This window comes from Vidua macroura, chromosome 19 (genome assembly GCF_024509145.1).
Source record: "Vidua macroura isolate BioBank_ID:100142 chromosome 19, ASM2450914v1, whole genome shotgun sequence".
In the NCBI taxonomy this organism is placed as follows: domain Eukaryota; kingdom Metazoa; phylum Chordata; class Aves; order Passeriformes; family Viduidae; genus Vidua; species Vidua macroura.
In genome coordinates this window covers 4,285,541-4,303,372 of record NC_071589.1, presented here as the reverse complement: position 1 = coordinate 4,303,372, position 17,832 = coordinate 4,285,541, and the positions used below count along the sequence as shown (strand labels likewise).

Below are 17,832 nucleotides of genomic sequence, written 5' to 3'. Positions count from 1 at the left end.
ATTTTCTGTTCCCTGGCTCCGGGCTCGCTGCCTGTCACTAGATGGCAAATCAAGCTGGGAGCCAGGAGCTCCTGGATCCCCCTGTGCTTTCCACATGGCAGCAGGTCAGTGCCATGCAAACCCATAGGAAACCGTGTTAAACAGGGCTGGGAACTGGGGCCTTCCCTGCTGGGGGGGTTTCTGAGATGCAGCACTTGAGCTATATCCAGTGCAGATTTGGGCAGAAAATGTCTTCTTTTCTGTAATGGGAAAATCCGGTGCTGCTGGGAGGATGTGCTGGGGGAGCACCACCCCTTTGATTAGTGTCCCGTGTTTTTCCTTAAGCATCCTCTGCAGGCTGCTGCCAAAGGCAGGATGCTGGGCTAGGTGGAGGGTGATAAAGAGAAGTGCCAAATGAAAGGCTGCTTGCTTGGTGCTTGGGAATAAAGTCAGTTTGCCGTAAGCCCTCGGGACAGGCTGGATCAGGTGCATAAGTCAGGAGTTCATGGCTGGTGAGGGGGCTGGATCCAGGCTGAGATAACCACTGGCTATCCTGAGCTGGAGGAGCCCAGCTGGATTTGGGCAGGGATTTACCCTGCTTGGTCCCCTGATGGGGCTGTGGGGCAGAGCCAGGGAGGGGACACGGGGACAGCAGGGCACCGAGACGCTCCATACACCAGCGAGCCCACCCGTGGGGATGGGGAGCACAGGACCAGGGGCAGCCGTGGGGCTGGAGCAGGGGGCAGGGGCCCGTGGGTGGGACTGTCAGTGCCAGGCGTGGCCGTGTCTCAGCTCTCTCTGTGTGCTGCAGTGATGGGCGCGCTGGAGTCCCGAGGGGTGCTGCGCAGGATGAGCGACATGCTGGAGATGCTGATGAAGAGGATGGACATCCTGGCCAGGCTGGAGAACAGCACTGACTTCCACAAAGGGGATGAAGCACGATTCCCTCTGGACAGGTCAGTCAGACCCTGTGGAGCAGCGCTGGGCGTGGGGGCTTTGCAGGAGCAGAACACCCCAATGTGCTGAGCTGCTCTGAGGGTGGTGGGACCCAACGGGACATGGGGCTTGGGGAGATCTTTTACAGTCTCATTTGCCATGTCTGGAACTTTTTCTTTTGGGATTTCTGAACTGACTGTGATTCTTAGGATTAGTGATCACACTCCCAAGATTGCACTACGCTCTCAGGCACACTGTGTGATTTTTGGGGCTGTCCTGTGCAGGGCCAGGAGCTGGACTCAGTGATCCTTGTGGGTGTCGTCTAACTTGGGATATTCTATGATTCCATGATCTCCTGAAGCAGCTGTCCCAGCTGCAGGTGTGGCAGTGTCTGCACTGCTGTGCTGTGGTGCAGCTGGAGGTGGGACTTGCCGAGCAGCACCTGGCGTGTGGGATGTGCCCCCTGAGCTCAGGACACTTGCTCTGTGCCTGTACTCCTCAGGTAGCTTTGGAGCTGGTGGTTGTTCAAAATCCAGGGCTGATGTACTCAGCCTTGGAGCAAGGTTTAAAACGTGCAGAAGGGCTTAAAATGATGCCCTGGCTCCCTGTGATGCACATCTCAGCTGGCAGCGTGAGAGATGCCATCAGCCTCCCTGTTGTAGCATGCTGATTTGCTAAAGAGACATTTTCCTGTGCTCTGGGAGCCTTTAAACATTCATTGATACTAATTTGAGTGTCAGTGCACAAATGGTAACTGGTGGTGGGGGAACAGAGATGAAAAACCACAGGGGCAGCACTTGGGACAAATTCAGCAGTGTGGAAAACATGCCAGTGTGGATTTTGCTCAGGTGGAGCCTCGGGTGACACAGGAGAGGTGAATGGCAGGGATGTGACATGCAGGGGTCACCCCTGCCCTGTTCTGTGCTGACAGCACAGGAGCTCATAACATTCCCACCTCCACCTCCTGCCATCACTGTGCTTTTCCCTGCTCCCATCAGCATTTCCATCCCTCTCCCTCGCTTTCCTCACGAGCCTCTTTTGTGCCTATAACAGAAAACAGAGCCAGTGAGCCTGTAATTAAAGGCTGAGCTCTGCCACAGTACCTGCACACCTGAGCTGGAGCTGCACGGGCAGCCGTGGAAAGCGTGGTCCTGCCTTTTATGTAGCATCATTTCCAGCACTGAGAAAATATAATCTGCCTCAGCCATGGTAGGTGCTGGGATTTTGTTGTTCTGAGGCTGGCTGGTACCCAAGCGAATGAGATCACCAATAATCCCAGAGACTAATCCCAGGACAGGACTATTACAGCCAGCCACTGGAAGGTGCTTGCTCACACTGAACGATTTTCTTGGCCAGTCTTGTGTTAAGAGAACCAGTAATTTCAGGTGATGGTTGTTTCTCTACACCAGCAGCCAAGAGAGAAACTTAAAAGTGTTTCTGTGGGCTGGCAGCAATGGCTGCAGATGGGGATTTGGTGTTTCAGATCTGCTGTGGGAGTGATGGCTCCGGGGCCATTACCTGGAGAGAGGATGGGAGCTGATGGACCCACATCAAAAGAGCCTCAGGTTTTGTGTGTGTGCTCAGATGGGCCTGAGTGGCTGAGATCACAGATGTCTTAATTTGCAGGAACAGAAGGTCAGGGTCAACGAGTTTATTCACCTTTTGCTCCTTATAAGTCACCCCTAAAGAGAAATCAAATCTCTTCACCTGATTCTGCATCCAAACCCATCTGTCTCCTCTCCTTGTTCTCACCTGGCCCCTGAAGATCCCGTTCTGGTCATGGGGCAAAGCATCTCCAGGTGGAGCAACCACCACGGGGGAGTTTCCTGTGGGTGGGATTTTGCTGTGGCAGTCTCTAATGAAGCACTGGCAGCATTTGCCAACACTTGGGAAGCATTTCCTGAGCTCTCCCTTCCTTCCCTGCAGCCCTGGGTCTGGCTGAGGGCTGTGCCAGAGGGGACGTGATGTGTTGGAGGTGTTACAGCTGTTCTGGGTCTCAGCAGGTTTGAGTGGCTCCACCTCTGCTGCCACACTTGCTGCCTCATCCAGGGTGACCTTTCTTGGCTTGTCCTTGTCCCCGCTGCCCTTTGAGGGGTGGCGTGAGGCGGCTGGAAGGGTTCAGAGCCGTCCTGCTCTGAGCAGAGCTGGCTCTGTGGTGGTCCCACAGCTCTGGATGCTCTCTGGAGCTGAGCAGAGCATCCCAGGGGGAATCCAAAAGCAGCTGGTGTGAAACCCCTGTGGAGTCTGGGTGCTGAGGTCCCTGTCCCTTTGAGGGTAACCAGCTGCAGTCCTGGGCACCCCTGTGCTGAGGTGGGATTGGGCACCTCCAGCTACACCTGGACCCAGCAATGACTGCTGGGCCCGGATCAGCCCCACGGAGACACCTGGGTGCTGTTCCTCGTTAGGATCCCGGGATTCCACCGAGGGCTTGTCTCCTTCCCTCGTCTCTGTCTCTTTGATCACCAGTGACCGACTTGAGGCTGTCAGGGCAAGATAATACAATTAAAGGGTGGTAATTTCAAAGGGATTTTAGTCTTCAAAGCATCTCCCTGCTTGGCACGGCTGCTGCCTTTGTCCCCTTCCTGCTCTGCACAGCTGCCAGCGTGGGCTTTGTGGTTCCAGTTGCCCAAAAGTGGATTAGTTCTTGTTTTTACAAAGTGCTCTCCTGCTTAAGGCTGGATCTCCAATGGAATCAGGAGGGCTGGGTTTTGCAGAGCTCCAGCTGTGAGGAAGGAGGTGAAGGCTTTGCTGAGCTTTATGGAATAATCTGTCATCGGTGCTGGGATGCCCGGCACGTGGGCATTTCAGCTCCAATGATTTCAGAAGGCTAATTAATTACTTTATTAAACTATATTATATTACACTATATTACACTAACAAGAACTATCGCTAGCTAGAAAAAACCCATGACTCTCTGCTGAGAGTCCCAACACAGCTGTGGATCCAATTGGTCCTTGAATCCAAACAACCATCACCAGAATCCAATCAAGCAATCACCTTGGGTAAACAATCTCCAGACCACATTCCACATGGGCACAAACACAGGCACAGATAAGAATTGTTTTCTCTTCTTCTCTCTGTGCTTCTCCAGGAAAAAAAGCCCTGAGAGAGAGAACTATGTCTCTCTGTTCAGAGAATGTGAATGCCACAACCTGTGAGCACTGTACTGCTCCAGCAGAGGCTTGGGGTGGCTTTACCCCTTGGAAAGTGCAAGGAAAAGTCTGTATATGCAGGGTGGCATTAATGGCCTGCCTTGGAAAGCCCCCCAGCTTTCCAAGCTGCAAAATCTTTCTTGCTCCGTTGGGGCTGTCTCATTGAATACTCCACAGGTGCCTCCATTTCCAGCCCACTAGCCCCTTGCAATGCTTTGGATAAAACTCTTGGGAAACCCAAATGTCCCACTCCAATTTTCTTCCCCTTAGAAGAGCTGCCCAAAGGTTCTGTGGGATGTCACACAGGCTGCACCTGTGAACCCCAGGGGTTGCTGGATCCCTTCTCCAGCCCTGCCTGGGCTCCCTGCATCCTGCCCACACCCTGCCCGTGCTGGGAAGGGAAGGATGGATTCCCTAACGAGGGCGAGCAGGCTGCCAGTCAGCTGCAGGAAAATCAATACTGCTGTTAATTGAATGCAACCCTCGTAAATCATCAGAGGGGAAGGAAATTAGGAGTACTTATGGAAGCCTCCTGGAGAGCTGTTTACTGGGCAAGGGAAATATTAGTTTGTAGGGGAAGTGTTGATCTCTTGCTGAAAAGTGCTTAGGAGGGAGGGGAGGAGGGGAGGGGGTGTGAAGTGGCTGACCCAAGCTGGCACTGTAACCCAGCAGTGCTGGGGCTTGGAGAAGCCCTTTTCCAGGAGCTGGGCTGCCCCTGCCCACCTCATCCCCCAGGGACATGGCAGAGGGGGGGGCTGGGGTCTGCAGCACTGGCATTCCTGGTCATCTCTCTCCCCACATGGTGGATAGCCTGGAAAGGATGTTATTTGCTAACTCCTGATTAATCTTCAAGCTTAATTACTGCCAAGGCTCAGTTAATTTCCACACACTTTAAGTATTTGTTCTTGTAATCATTACATGACTCCATATTCCCCCAGTAATTAAAAGTCTCGCAATATGACACTAAATGGATGATGTTCCTGCATCCTGCCAGCCTGGCTCTATTAATTCCTGAATTGTTGCCGGTGGAGAGCTGGCTGCAGTGAAATCACTGCCAATGCTGTGGTCTCCTGCTGCCCAGGTGAGCCTGGAGCAGACCTGGACCCCTCTGAGCATTGTCTCCCCATCTCCTGAGGGGCTCAGTGGGGGCTGCAGCGAGGGGAGGGGGCAAAGCTGTGCAGAGCAGCCCAGGGGAGGTAAGACCCGTCCTGTGGTCCAGCCTGGCTTTGCTGGGTGTTGGTCCTGCTGAGCTGAGCTCTGGGGGTTACAAGGGCAATAAATATAAACTGCACAGCTGAGCCTCCTGAGCCACTGCTGCCTCTCGTGCTACACCTCCTGTGTTGGGATTGTCCCTGTCAGGGGATTGGGACACAAATTTTACAGCATCAGCCACCCAAAAACCTGCCCTGGGTCTGTGTTCTGCCCTCTCCACATGGGCAGGACATCCCTGGTTTCTGGATTTTTGGATACAAGCCATCTCGGAGAGGATGTGGAGATACAGACCAGGGCATGGATCTCCCAAAAATGTTTTTTCCTCCAGCATGGATGAGTTTTACTTGTATTCTCTTATGTTAGTGGAGCAAAGCTTTTAATTTCTCCATCCTCTTGGACATTTAAATGACCAAGCAGGGGTGCATCAGGAGACAGGAGCCTTCCTCCCCAGCACTCACCTTCCTCACAGGTCCCACAGCCCGTTCCATCCTGGCAGAGGTGATGAGTTGTTTCTTGCCAGCTCCTGAGGATGTCTCCAACCTGGCCCTGGATGATTTCAGTGTTACTTGGAGGGGATGGGCACAGTGTAGGGACTCACTGCTGGTCTGGAGTCCCCATCAGGATCAGGAGAGCACATAAATGGGGGAATTCAGGCCTGGGCAGCTGAGATGAATTGCTTTTCTCTCTAAGGCAGAGCAGGGAGGTGGCTGGTGCTGGGCATCACCAGCATGGTGATAGGACAGGTGCCAAGGTATGCCCAGGTCACTCACACCTTCCCCTCCTGCTCCCAGCCTTGCACCTCCCCCAGCACCTCCTGCTCAATTTGCTGAACTTAATTTGGCAGTAGGCTTTGCTTTCTGCTTATTTTTAAAATTTTAGTTAGTTTTAAATTTATTATATTTTATATTTATTATTTTATTTATATATATAATATATATTTTTAATATTTTATTTTATTTCCGTGCCAAACCATTGACACACTGAAAACTGCTTTATCACAGGGCTGGTAAAGGAGGCTTCTTGAATGAGCACCTGAGGCCAAGTGCAGTCACTGGTGTTTTTTTGTGCTGTGGTTGGTTTTGGGGGGCTGCACAGGGGCAGTGCTGGGGCAGTGGTGTGGGGCTGCCTTTACCCAGCCTGTGTGTCTGCTTTACCCCACAAGGAAAATCAGAGCCTGTTAACCTCCAGCAGATCCCCTGATTTTGGAGCAAACAGAGGGATGGGCTCAGGGGCTTCCCAGCTTCAGGCATGGACAGAATGGAAGGGGGTGTCTGGGCAGGGTGTAGTGCTGGCAGTGGAAACACAGGCTGCCAAAATACCCCTGCTAAAATTAAACAGAGCCTGACCACCAAACACACAGCTGGCAAAGGAAATGGGGAGCTGAGGAATGTGTCTTGCCCCAGGGGATCCTCTACCCTAAGGATTCTGATCAAAACTGGTGGTTTTGGTCTCAGTTTTAGGCAGGTCCCTCTTAGTCAAGACTGTGAGGCTGGCAATGCCTTCCCAGCTCACTGAAGGGGGTTTCTCCCAGCCTGCATCAGGCTACTCAAGCCTGTAGGTAAATATATCTGATTTATGCCCCAACAAAGTGGTGATCCCATAACCCTCCTTTTCATGATCCCATAAATAAACCCACAGCTGCCCAGGCCTGTGGCTCAGCCCAGTTCTGCTCTGAGGGTCAGGAAAAAAATGAAGGTTTGGGCTTGTGGCTTCAGCCTTGTGTTCTGCCTGGGGAAGATCTCAAAGCACTTCATAGCATTGATAAAATAATTTAATTAATAGTGTTGGTTGTACTTTGCTGGCTGTGCTAGTGAACTACAGGATTTGGTTGGAAAGCTGGTTTTCATCATTTTTTTCATGAAGTTTATTGCCAGCTCACTGAAATGTCAGTGTCCCCCCCCCAGGGTGTGCAGCCATGGGCTTTGGGTTAGCTCAGGGATTCTTAGAAAAGTATTTGTGTGAGAAATATCACCCACAATCAACTGAAATGAAAACAAATGGAAGTGCTTTAGTGAGTTAAATGCTCCTGTATTTATTATGTAACTTGGTGTTGGAGCAGTTCAGTCAGGGCTCTGCCCGAGCATCATCTGGTATTTGCTTCAAATGAGTTTCCAAGGAATGCTCCCATCCCAAGTCATGTTCTCTGGGATATTTTCCCAGGGTGAGTTCCCAGTGAGCACAAACATGGCCAGAGTGAGCTCAGGTCTTTTCTCAGGTGTTTGTGGAGGGGAGACTGAGCTGTTTGTGTCACCCTGAGGTGGAAAACCTTGGGATGTACAGAGACCACAGAAAATGAACTGGGAACAAATGCTGCCCTCTGGTTTGTGGTTTTTTTTTTTTAGGTTTTTTTTTTTAGGTTTTTTTTTTTTTTTTTTTTTTTTTTTTTTTTTTTTTTTTAATAATTTTATTTAATTTTAATTTCTCATCCAGTTCACTAGCAGGAGCAGCCTGTGAAGAATAAAACCACTTTTCAGTGGCATAGGCCTTCTCACATGTGTAAGGCCAGGTGCCACATCCCTGTCCTTGTCCAGTTTCAGGAAAGGCACCGAGGGTCTGAGTGACCTGGCAGAGCCCACTCCAGGGGGGAGCAAAGCACCTGGGCCTCAGCCCCTGCACTTTTCTCCTCCAGTATGACTCTAAATTTCTACCATGCTGATCATAAGCAAAGCTTTGGGCTTTTGCTCTGCTCGCTGGGGGTCTGAGCCTTTCCCAAGTGGGGCAGGATGTGGAACCCTCCCTGCACTTCCCAGCACAGCACGGGGTGTGCTGCTCTCCCCCCACAGGAGCAGCAGCTCAGTCCAAGGCCTGGCAGCTCATCCCAGCTCAGGGCAACAGCACTGGAGTGATGAGGATTAAATCCAGGGTTACAAGGCCAATAAATATAAACTGCACAGCTGAGCCTCCTGAGCCACTGCTGCCTCTCGTGCTACACCTCCTGTGTTGGGATTGTCCCTGTCAGGGGATTGGGACACAAATTTTACAGCATCAGCCACCCAAAAACCCGCCCTGTGTCTGTGTCCTGCCCTCTCCACATGGGCAGGACATCCCTGGTTTCTGGATTTTTGGATACAAGCCATCTCGGAGAGGATGTGGAGATACAGACCAGGGCATGGATCTCCCAAAAATGTTTTTTCCTCCAGCATGGATGAGTTTTACTTGTATTTTCTTATGTTAGTGGAGCAAAGCTTTTAATTTCTCTGTCTTCTTGGACATTTAAATTATTTTTCTCTTGTTATTTGGCACATGGATGAGGGCTTTTCCCCACATCCCTGGGACCCCTGAGCTTTCCAGCCACCGAGTTGGTGACTTCACAGAGTTGGGTCACTCGGAGTGTTTCCCATTGGAAGGGCTTGGGGATGAAGGGACAGATGGGTGGATGGGATGAGCAGCCTGAGCCCTCAGGGTGACCTGCTGGAGATGCCCTTGGGGCTCATTTCTCCTGGAGATGTCCCAGCTGTTTGAACAGGCAGCACCTCACAAGCTGCAGCAGGAATCAGGAGGACAGGAAAGATCCTTGTCCCCTGGCGTTCCCTTTCCCTTCCCTGTGGGATTTCAGCTCCCTGACCTGGAGACTGAGGCTGCTGTGGGGCTGGATGTGATTTGTGTCCCCAGAGCAGTGAAACAGCAGCCCCAGCCCTGCCGCTTTCTGCTCTGCTTTGGGTCTTTGGGCAAAAAACTTAAAAACATATTTAAAGAGGCAAATGGCAGCACAGACACTGGATGTCAGCAAGTGGAAATCCTTGGGTAAACTGCTCTGTGCAAATGCTGAATTTGTTGATGTATTATCTTCAGAACATCTGCTTTTCTCCATCTGTATTGGTCTTCCCAAAGCCATGGCTTTCACAAGTTAATAGCAAGAAATATCGGATGAGCAAACAAATATGTTTAGGGCTTGTATTATGAAGACAACACACAAAGAGAAAGAGATTCATCTTTCCATAATGCCACTTTTTATAAAAGGCAATAAAAATACAGTGGCTTGTAAAGGGATAAACAGGCTGAATTTGAGCTGGTGCTGCCGAGCTGGGGACAAGAGCAAAGTGAAGGCAACCAAATTAATGCATAAAAAAGTGACAGAAAACCCAACCTCCGGCTATATTCTATGGCAAATGATCTGTCAGTGGGGAAAGATACATCTTAATAGCAGTTTTTGAAAGGAGATGAATACTGTATACAGAGCATTATAAGGCACAGTGTGATCTGAATCTTAATCAACGGGGGGAAATATAAATCTGAAAATAATAAAGACAAAATCTATATTGATGGTTAGGAGTAAAATACTGTATTTGCTGTAGTAAACGGTTTTAAGGTCCCAGGGAAAAAATTGTTCTAGAAAAGCTGTGGTAATTTAGTGTAGTTTCAATAGCTGGCACAGTGCCAGCACATTTTGGTGGCATTTAGCATGTCGCTATGGAAAAATATAAAAAGCAGGAAGGGAAAAGGCACAAAGCTGCTCCCTGGGCAGTGGTGATGCTGGAAGAAGGGAGATTCTTTTTCCGCTGGGCTGGCAAGGTCTGTGCTGGCATCCTGGCTTGGATACAACCACGTGGAGGGGTATTCCTGCTCTGCTGAGCTGTTGTTGAGTAGAACAAATCACTTACCTTGTCCTTCCTGGTGTCTCCAGTTACTAACAAGGCATCAAACTCCTACGAGGCACACAGAACCTTTTCATGTTGGAGATACACCTTTAAATGCCTTATTTTCTTGTCCCCTGCCTGGGTGACAAATCGCTGTGCTGGTAGTTGATGTAACTTATGCTTCACCTGCTTGTCACCTCCTTAATGCCTTACACGAAATTTGCTGCTCCCGTGATGGCCTTGTTACCCAGCAGATACAAACACTGGCACCTGTCACTGCTCTCAGCTGGGAGCGTGGCACTTCTCCCCAGGTGTGAAATCCCTCGCTCAGAAAAATGTCACGAGGGCTTGGAGGCATCCAGTTTGACATGCAAGGGTGAGGAGCATGGGAGATCTGAGCCTGGTTCTGTTTTGAAGGGACATTTCTACCTTTCTCCTTCTCCTTTTGATGCCTCAGGTTTTGGCTTTTATGTTTTTCAGATTCTGTGCTGCTTTAGTGTGAGGGTCTGAGCTTCATATTAGGGATGGTGAACTCTCTGCACAGAGCAGGGAGACAAAACAATTCCTGCTCCAGCTGGGCACCAAGGACAAATGATCCAAATCTCAGGCCCAAAAGAACAACGTGGGCTGGAGAGAGAAAAACAAGCAAGATGGGACTGCCTGGGCTAAAGCTGGAATGGGACAATGAACTGCAAGGTGCAAATGGAGCAGAGCTGATCCCAGTGAGAGCCCCCGGGAGCGCTCGTGCATTTTGGGACCATTTTGGTTCCTCTTGGGTGCAGCCCTGGCTGGGCTCTGGTGCTGCCCAAAGTGGATCCATGGAGGAGATCCTTTTAATAAATCCCTGCTTTATTCTGTAACTCTGTCCAGCCTCTATCCTACATCAGCCTTCACAAGGCATGACTTTCATATGTTCCAGAAGTCATGGTGGACATTTTTAGTGTCCCTTTCCAGTAATCCTCTGTGTTTTGGGGAAAGCCTTGTGGTGCTCATGCGATGCCTGGCTTGTTTGGAGGACTGGAGTGTGATGCTCAGAAATACATTTTGCATCAAGGGCTTTGAGGTAAAATCTTTGTGTTTGGGGAGCAGCTGTAGCTTCACAAGAGCTGGGCAAGCTGGCACAGAGCCTGTGCCAGCTCCATCAGCCAGCACTGTGGCTGCCTTGCAGGACAAGGCTGAGCTGGAAGAAAGCCATTTATTTAGGATAACGATCCTGATTTTTGTTTGGGCATTTTTGTGGCTGCCCAGTGCTCCGCCCTGGCTGAGCTGAAGTCTGGAGGTCATCAGTGAGGAGGTGGGGGCTGAGGTTGCTGTTGATTTTTAAGGGTCACCTGGTTCCTTGGGTGTCTGGGAGCAAGTGAGGACTGGGATAGCTTCTGGGAAGAGGCAGAAGCTGGACTGTGAGCTAATCTAAGTGCTCTGAAGGGTGAGAACAGTGCTGCTGTGCCTGTGGCCATCCTCTCTCCTTGCCATGAGGAGAAAAGAGAGAAACCTGGGGAGCATCTTCACCAAGCCCAGATCCTTTTCCTGTTGAAAACAGGAGTTTGGGCTCACTGGCTCTAAATTCACTGCATCCATGGGATGTTTCCTCCTAAATTGCCCATCCCAGGTGTTTACTGAGTGCCTCTGCATCACCTGTAAGGTCTGGGGCTGCTTGCTGGTGGAAAAGGAGTTTCAGAAATGGGGGGTTGTGAGCTTTCAGACCAGGACAATTTTATCTCCTCGGAGCCATGCTGACAAGCAGAGCTTTCTCAGGTTATTTTTGTGCCCATGTTTTCCCAGGGTCTCATGAGCAGCCTCCCTGCTGCAGTGGTTACAGCAGGATACCTGGGGTTTATTCTCCGCAAAGGTTGGAAGTGACCTGGGGGCAATGGTGTCCTCTGCATTTAATTATTATTTCTTAAAAGCCCAAGATCAGTGGCTCCCTGTGGAGATATGCAGCCTGAATATTGATGGTCGTAAACCATGCCAGAAGGAAAAATGTGGGCTGCTTGCTGCTGGCAAATGGACTTTAAATCAACAACCGAAGCAGTGTCGGTTCATAAAACCAGGATTTTTTTAGCCTTGAGGACAGAGGTACTTTAAATCCCAGCCTTCAGGTTCACTGATCTGCTGGAGAACAAACATAAAACTTCAGCACGAAGGACCTGACATCAGCACATATTTTTTGTGCCATGAGGATTCAAGGTAGCCCTTTTAGTTTTGCTCACTGCATGTGACATTCCCTTGTATTATAACGACCTCAGCGGCAGCACGAGGGAAAACTTATGACCCAAACACTGTAAAAGGGGAAATTATTTACTGGGATAACTCGTGGAGACATGGTGGCTGTTTGTGGTGGAAGTGCAGGTATCTTAGGTTGGAAATGCAATATGTGCTGGGGGTGTGTATTCTATTCCCATCTGTCAGAGGTGGGGCAGTTCTCTGCTGTTCCTTGGGCAGTTTGCTTTATCTCTCCCACACCCAACCCTCCCTCCAGGAGATCTCTTCTGTTCATGGCCACTGAGTGTCCCTGCATGGCTGAGAAAATTCCATCATCCCATGGGGAGATGCTGCGCCCAGGGGAGGAGCCAAGCATTCCTACCTGGATCCAATCTGACTTTGGAACAGCACAGCAGCCTTTGCCCACTGCATTCCCAGAGGAGCAGCTTTCTGCCCCACTGCATTCCCAGAGGAGCAGCTTTCTGCCCCACTGCATTCCCAGAGGAGCAGCTTTCTTCCCCACTGCATTCCCAGAGGAAGCCCAGGCCCATCTCCAGCAGCCCTGGAGCTTCAGAGGAAAACTCCAGCCTTGTCCAGGATCCTGCTCCAGCAGAAGCACAGCTGGCACTGCAGGAGGGCTGAGCCCCCATGGAATGGCACTGCTGCCACCACCCTGACCCACAGCCTGCCACGGCCTGCTCTGACTCTGGCAGTGTTTTTCTGTATTACTGCATTTCTATTTTTATATATATATTTAATTTTTTATTTTTTCCTAATAAAGAAGTGTTATTCCTATTCCCATATCTTTGCCCGAGAGCCTTATAATTTCAAAATTATAAAAATTCAGAGGGAGGGGGTTTGCATTTTCCATTTCAAGGGAGGTTCCTGCCTTCCTTAGCAGACACCTGTCTGTTCAGACCAAGACACAGGAGAGGCGTTGGAGCGGGAGGGCTCGCTCCTTGTAAATCCTGGCAGGGCTCCACTGCTGATGGATGGAATTCTCTTTGCCTTTTTCTAGCTTACACCAGGTTTTAATTGACACCCAGGCTCTTTACAGAGCTCTGTTTTCCTGTTCACACAGCGTGTTCCTTTGATCACTTCAATGGGGCTTTTCAGCCAGGACGGTGTTGATTCCAGGTTTGATTCCATGGAAGCTCGTGCAGCAATCCAAGCTGGTGGGATCTGACCTCAAGCCTTGGTGGAAGGTGCCTGTGGGCTTTGTTGGGGCTGCAGTCCCCAGCTCAGCCCCGGCTCCCTGTCCTGCACAGCCCTGGCTGCTGCTCTGTGGGTGCCAGCCTGGTCAGGGAGAGAGAAGTGGCAATCCTTTCTCACAGGGGCTTGTGAGAATTTTTAGTGTGTTGTAGGAATGTGATAACTTGTTAATCTAAACAATCTGCAGGTGGTGTTTTTCCACCTTGCTTTTCTGTTCCCCTCAAGGATGGTGTGTGAGAAAGATGTTTTTATTAACTAACCAATCAAATAGAATGTATCGTATCGGTCTATTTAAGCCGAAGTTTCCTTTCCATTAAAGCCTTCTTTTCTTCCTTTTTGCGCTGCGTCTCTCTGTTCTTGTGTCATTCTTGGCGCAAGGGTGACACTGCTCCTTGCTGGACATCCACTCACCTGAATCTCAGAATCTCTAGGTTGGAAAACACCTCTGATATCACTGAGTCCAACCATCAACCCAGCACTGGAAGCCCATCACGAAACCCAGTCCCTAAGAACCACATCTGGGTATTTTTGGGACACTTCCAGGGACAATGATTCCACTGCTTCCCTGGGCAGGCTGTTCCAATGGCTGGCCTCACTTTCAGTGAGGAAATTTTTCCTGATATCCAATCTAAACTTCCCCAGGTGCAACTTGAGGCTGTTTTGCCTGGTCCTATCACTTGATCCTCGGGAGGAGAAGCTGATCCCCGCCTTTGGTGGATGGGCTGGCTCCTGTGTGTTTTCCATCACTCTGCTCCAAGCCCATAAACTTCCTCAGCCATCCTCAGTTTTACCTTCTTTTCTCTGTATTTTTATTCTTTTTCTCCTTTTTTTTTTTTTTTCCCAGCACAGCTTCCTACTGCAAGGCCAATTATCACAGCAGAGGATTTTCAAACACAGCACATCTGAAATAAGAAAAAAACCATTTTTTTTTGTCAGTCTATTTAATATTTTCCCCACATAAAATGCACAGGTGGATCCATGTTTAACAGCACACTTCAAAAAATGGCAGAATATGTATAAAACACTGATTTAAATAGGTTTTCAATCAAACCTCCTGGAAGGCAGTGACTTCTTTGCCTGTTAAATGCTGCACCAGGCATTCCCATGTTTCATCCTGGAGCTAAGTTCAATCTGCTGGCAGCTTCCAAGGGCATGGATTTTGCTTTGAGCACCTCTGAGTGTCACCACTGGGAGACATCAAGTTCTCAGGGTTAATTTGGTTTCTTTCCCAGGTTCCAGCCAGCAGCTGGGTTGATGGAGAGGATCCAGGCCATAGCTCAGAACGTGTCGGACATTGCAATAAAGGTGGATCAGATTCTCCGGAACAGCCTCCTGAATGGGAAAGGTCAGTGGCCCTGGGGCTCCCCGTGCTCCAAACCCCCTGGGTGTTGTGCTGTGCCCTTGGGAAGGTCCAACCATGACAAATTTGGTAAAAGTCCCAGAAATGGAGGCTGATCTTGAGGCTGCCTTCCTTGGGAAACTCGTGCCTGCCAGGGGGACGAGTGGTGACAAATCTGAATGGCTGTCAGGAGTAAATGCCAGGGAATTAAATGCAAAATTAAAGGTGAGGAGCAAGGCCAGCACAAGCACCTGGATAGAAAAATTTGGTTGTTTGGATCCAGATTCACAGGGCTGGGATTCAGCACCAAGAGAGACATTCCCATCCCACTGTGGCACTGCTGGGAGGGCAGCTGGGCTCTGCAGATGTTTCCCCACATGCCTGTGTGGTTCTTGTGGTTTAGGCTGAAGATCCTTCCGCTGCCTCTTGCACCTCATGCTTTTCAATTATGGGCAAAGGAGGGCTTAGAGGTGGGCTGGTGGCTTTTATTGACCCAGCCATGAAGGGAGAAAAGATCCTGATGCCATTTTAACCGCTTTATGGCTTATTCTGGAACTCAGCCTGGGGGCTGAGTCTTCTTCCAGCAGCTCAGCAGGACAGTTTCTATTGCAAGTTTACAGCATAAAGGCTGTCAAGTACTTCCCTAGATCCTGCAGCTTACTTACAAGAGTGGGGATAGGTGGAACTTGGGGTCTGCACCAGGCAGAGGGTGCAGGGAAATGCTGGAAATGGATCTGCTGAGATTCAGGGAAAGAGAACATTCCCAGCATTGAAGCAGGGTGGTTTCCTCTGTTTCTTCCTTGATTTCGGAAGTATACGCTTCACATCTTGATGTCCCGCTCCATCCAGTGGGATGGGGCTGTCTCCCAGCCAGCTGTGGCACCAGTGAGCATGCCTGGGGGCTGCCAGCCCTGTCCCATCCCATCCCATCCCATCCCATCCCATCCCATCCCATCCCATCCCATCCCATCCCATCCCATCCCATCCCATCCCATCCCATCCCTCTCCTCACAGCATTTCTAGCTGCTCCTCTCTCATGCCCCAGCTCTCCCCATGCCCCAATTGTCTCTCTGCAGTGATGGAAGGCAGGAGAGATCAGTGTGAGGTGCCCAGGGACCCCAAGTACCCCGACTGTGCTGGGAAGGTGGAGGTGAGTTGGGGTTCCCTGTCTGGGAGAGGGTCTCCAGTTGGGATGGAAGGGCCCAAAGCAGTGACCCTGGGGGTTAAACTGGGAAGGGCAGTGGGGAACGGGATGTTTTCCAGAATAAAATGTTTGTTAATGGTGGAAAGGTGCAGCCCATTGAAGGAGGAGGAGCAGAGCCAAAGGTGTGAAAAGCAAAGCAGGGCTGTGCTTTGAAGAGAAAACACAAGGGAGGTGTCCAACCTTCTCTGGCAGCCTTTGCTACAAAAATGGGATTGTTTTCCCCCAGTAATACCTTCCCCAAATGTACCTTAACTGGAGTGGTACAAAGCACTGAAGCCACAGGCTGCAGTAGAATCAGCTGTGAGACCATGTCTGCCTGCAGCCCTCCCTGCCTGCAGTTTGTGTTCAATGCCAGAAGCACAGCGAGGAGGAAGCTCTGTCACACCATCTCTGGATATCTGGAGCATTCCCTGGTGCCTGGGGAATAAGCCCAGCACTGCCCAGAGCAGCACCTCGTTCAGGTGGCCAGGACCTCCACCTCAATCGGCCCTGCCTGACCCAACCTGCTCTTCATACTGGAATGCAGCCTGGCACTTGGCCCAGAGCATGATGGCTTTGTCAGAGAGCATATTTACATCAGCTAATTAAAAACATTGCCCTTTTCCCTCCTCTTCCCAACCTGCTTCAAGCTCAGGCTTCTGCAGCGCCCAGTCTCCCTGGAAAGATGTTGAAGGGTACAAGAAAATTATGGGGAGGGCTGGATTTTTCACTTTCAGGGGTGTTAGCCATCCTTTCCTTCCACGATTTGAGTAAATTCAGGATGTAATGCAATTGTGGAAGGCTGTAATCCCATCTCCCCTCCTGGTGATGGCTGTGCTTTACAGATTGGGCACAGCAACCTGTCCCTGAGCAGATTTGTTTTTGTAGTTGAATTAGGAAGAGGCTGGCAAGAGCCGTTGTGGGGGATGATAAATCGCTGCTCTGGTCCCTGGTTACTCTCCTCGTGTGAAATCATCCCTGGGGATTGCTGGCAGATCTGTCTCCTGCCCTGCTGCCCCAGGGGCGATAAGATCAGCAGCTCCCCAGCAAAGCCAGCCAGAAGAAATCCTGGTGGTGAATCATTTCCTGGGGATTAATGGCTGTGCCCCCAGGGAAGGCTGGAACCGGTGCTAGAGACCCAGGGAACCCCCAGCAAACCCTCCTGGCTCTTCCTCTGCCCCGCATTCCCTGGAGGCCCCGAGTGGGTGAACACCAGCCCCGTGGCACTGGGGCTGGGTTTGCAGCCCTTTCTCCACCCTCTGCCCTTCATTTTTATCTCCCGGACAGAGAAAGGGGATGGAGAACAGAGGTTTTCCATAGCAGGGGCAGCTGGCAGGGCTGGCACATCTCCTCCGTGAGCCCCACGTGTCTCTTTGTCCCTTGCAGTGGATGAGGGCCCGCTGGACCTCTGACCCCTGCTATGCGTTTTTTGGCGTGGACGGCACCGAGTGCTCCTTCCTCATCTACCTCAGCGAGGTCGAGTGGTTCTGTCCCCCCCTGCCCTGGCGAAACCAGACGGTGGCCGTGCCCTCGCCGCCGCCGCCGCCACGGGCACAGGTAAGGTGGGCCCAGCCTGGCTTCTGCTGGGCCAGGGGTTTTGGGGGAGGCATCAGCAGAAATAAACATTCAGTGTCAGCAGGGCCATGATGCCTCAGGTGGGTTTTCACAGAGTCACAGGGTGCTTGGGGTTGGAGGGGATCTTTGTGGGCAGGGAACCTTGCAGTAGAACAGGTTGTTCCAAGCCCTGCCCGACCTGGCCTTGAATGTTTGAAGGGATGGAGCATCCACCACCTCTCTTTGCAACCTGTGGCAGTGTTTTATCACCCTCACCACAAAAAGTTTCCTCTTTATATCTAGTCTGAATCAGCTCAAGTTTAAAGCCATCACTCCTTGTCCTGTTGCAACAGGCCCTGCTAAAAATTCTGTCCCTGTCTTTTTATAAGTCCCTGTAAGTATTGAAAGGTTGCAAGAAGATCTCTCTGGAGCCTTCTCTTGTCCAGGCTGAACACGCCCAGCTCCCTCGGTCTGTCTCCACAGCAG

General features: G+C 50.7%; 1 protein-coding gene across 1 annotated transcript in view; it reads left to right on the top strand.

Moving 5' to 3' along the window:
- MGAT5B (alpha-1,6-mannosylglycoprotein 6-beta-N-acetylglucosaminyltransferase B) overlaps positions 1-17,832 on the top strand; it is a 72,094-nt gene that overhangs the window by 25,755 nt on the left and 28,507 nt on the right. The window contains exons 3-6 of the mRNA XM_053994629.1: positions 791-935; positions 14,503-14,615; positions 15,686-15,759; positions 17,179-17,349. Of these exons, the coding sequence (XP_053850604.1) occupies positions 791-935; positions 14,503-14,615; positions 15,686-15,759; positions 17,179-17,349 (503 nt within the window). The remainder of the gene's footprint in view (positions 1-790; positions 936-14,502; positions 14,616-15,685; positions 15,760-17,178; positions 17,350-17,832) is intronic.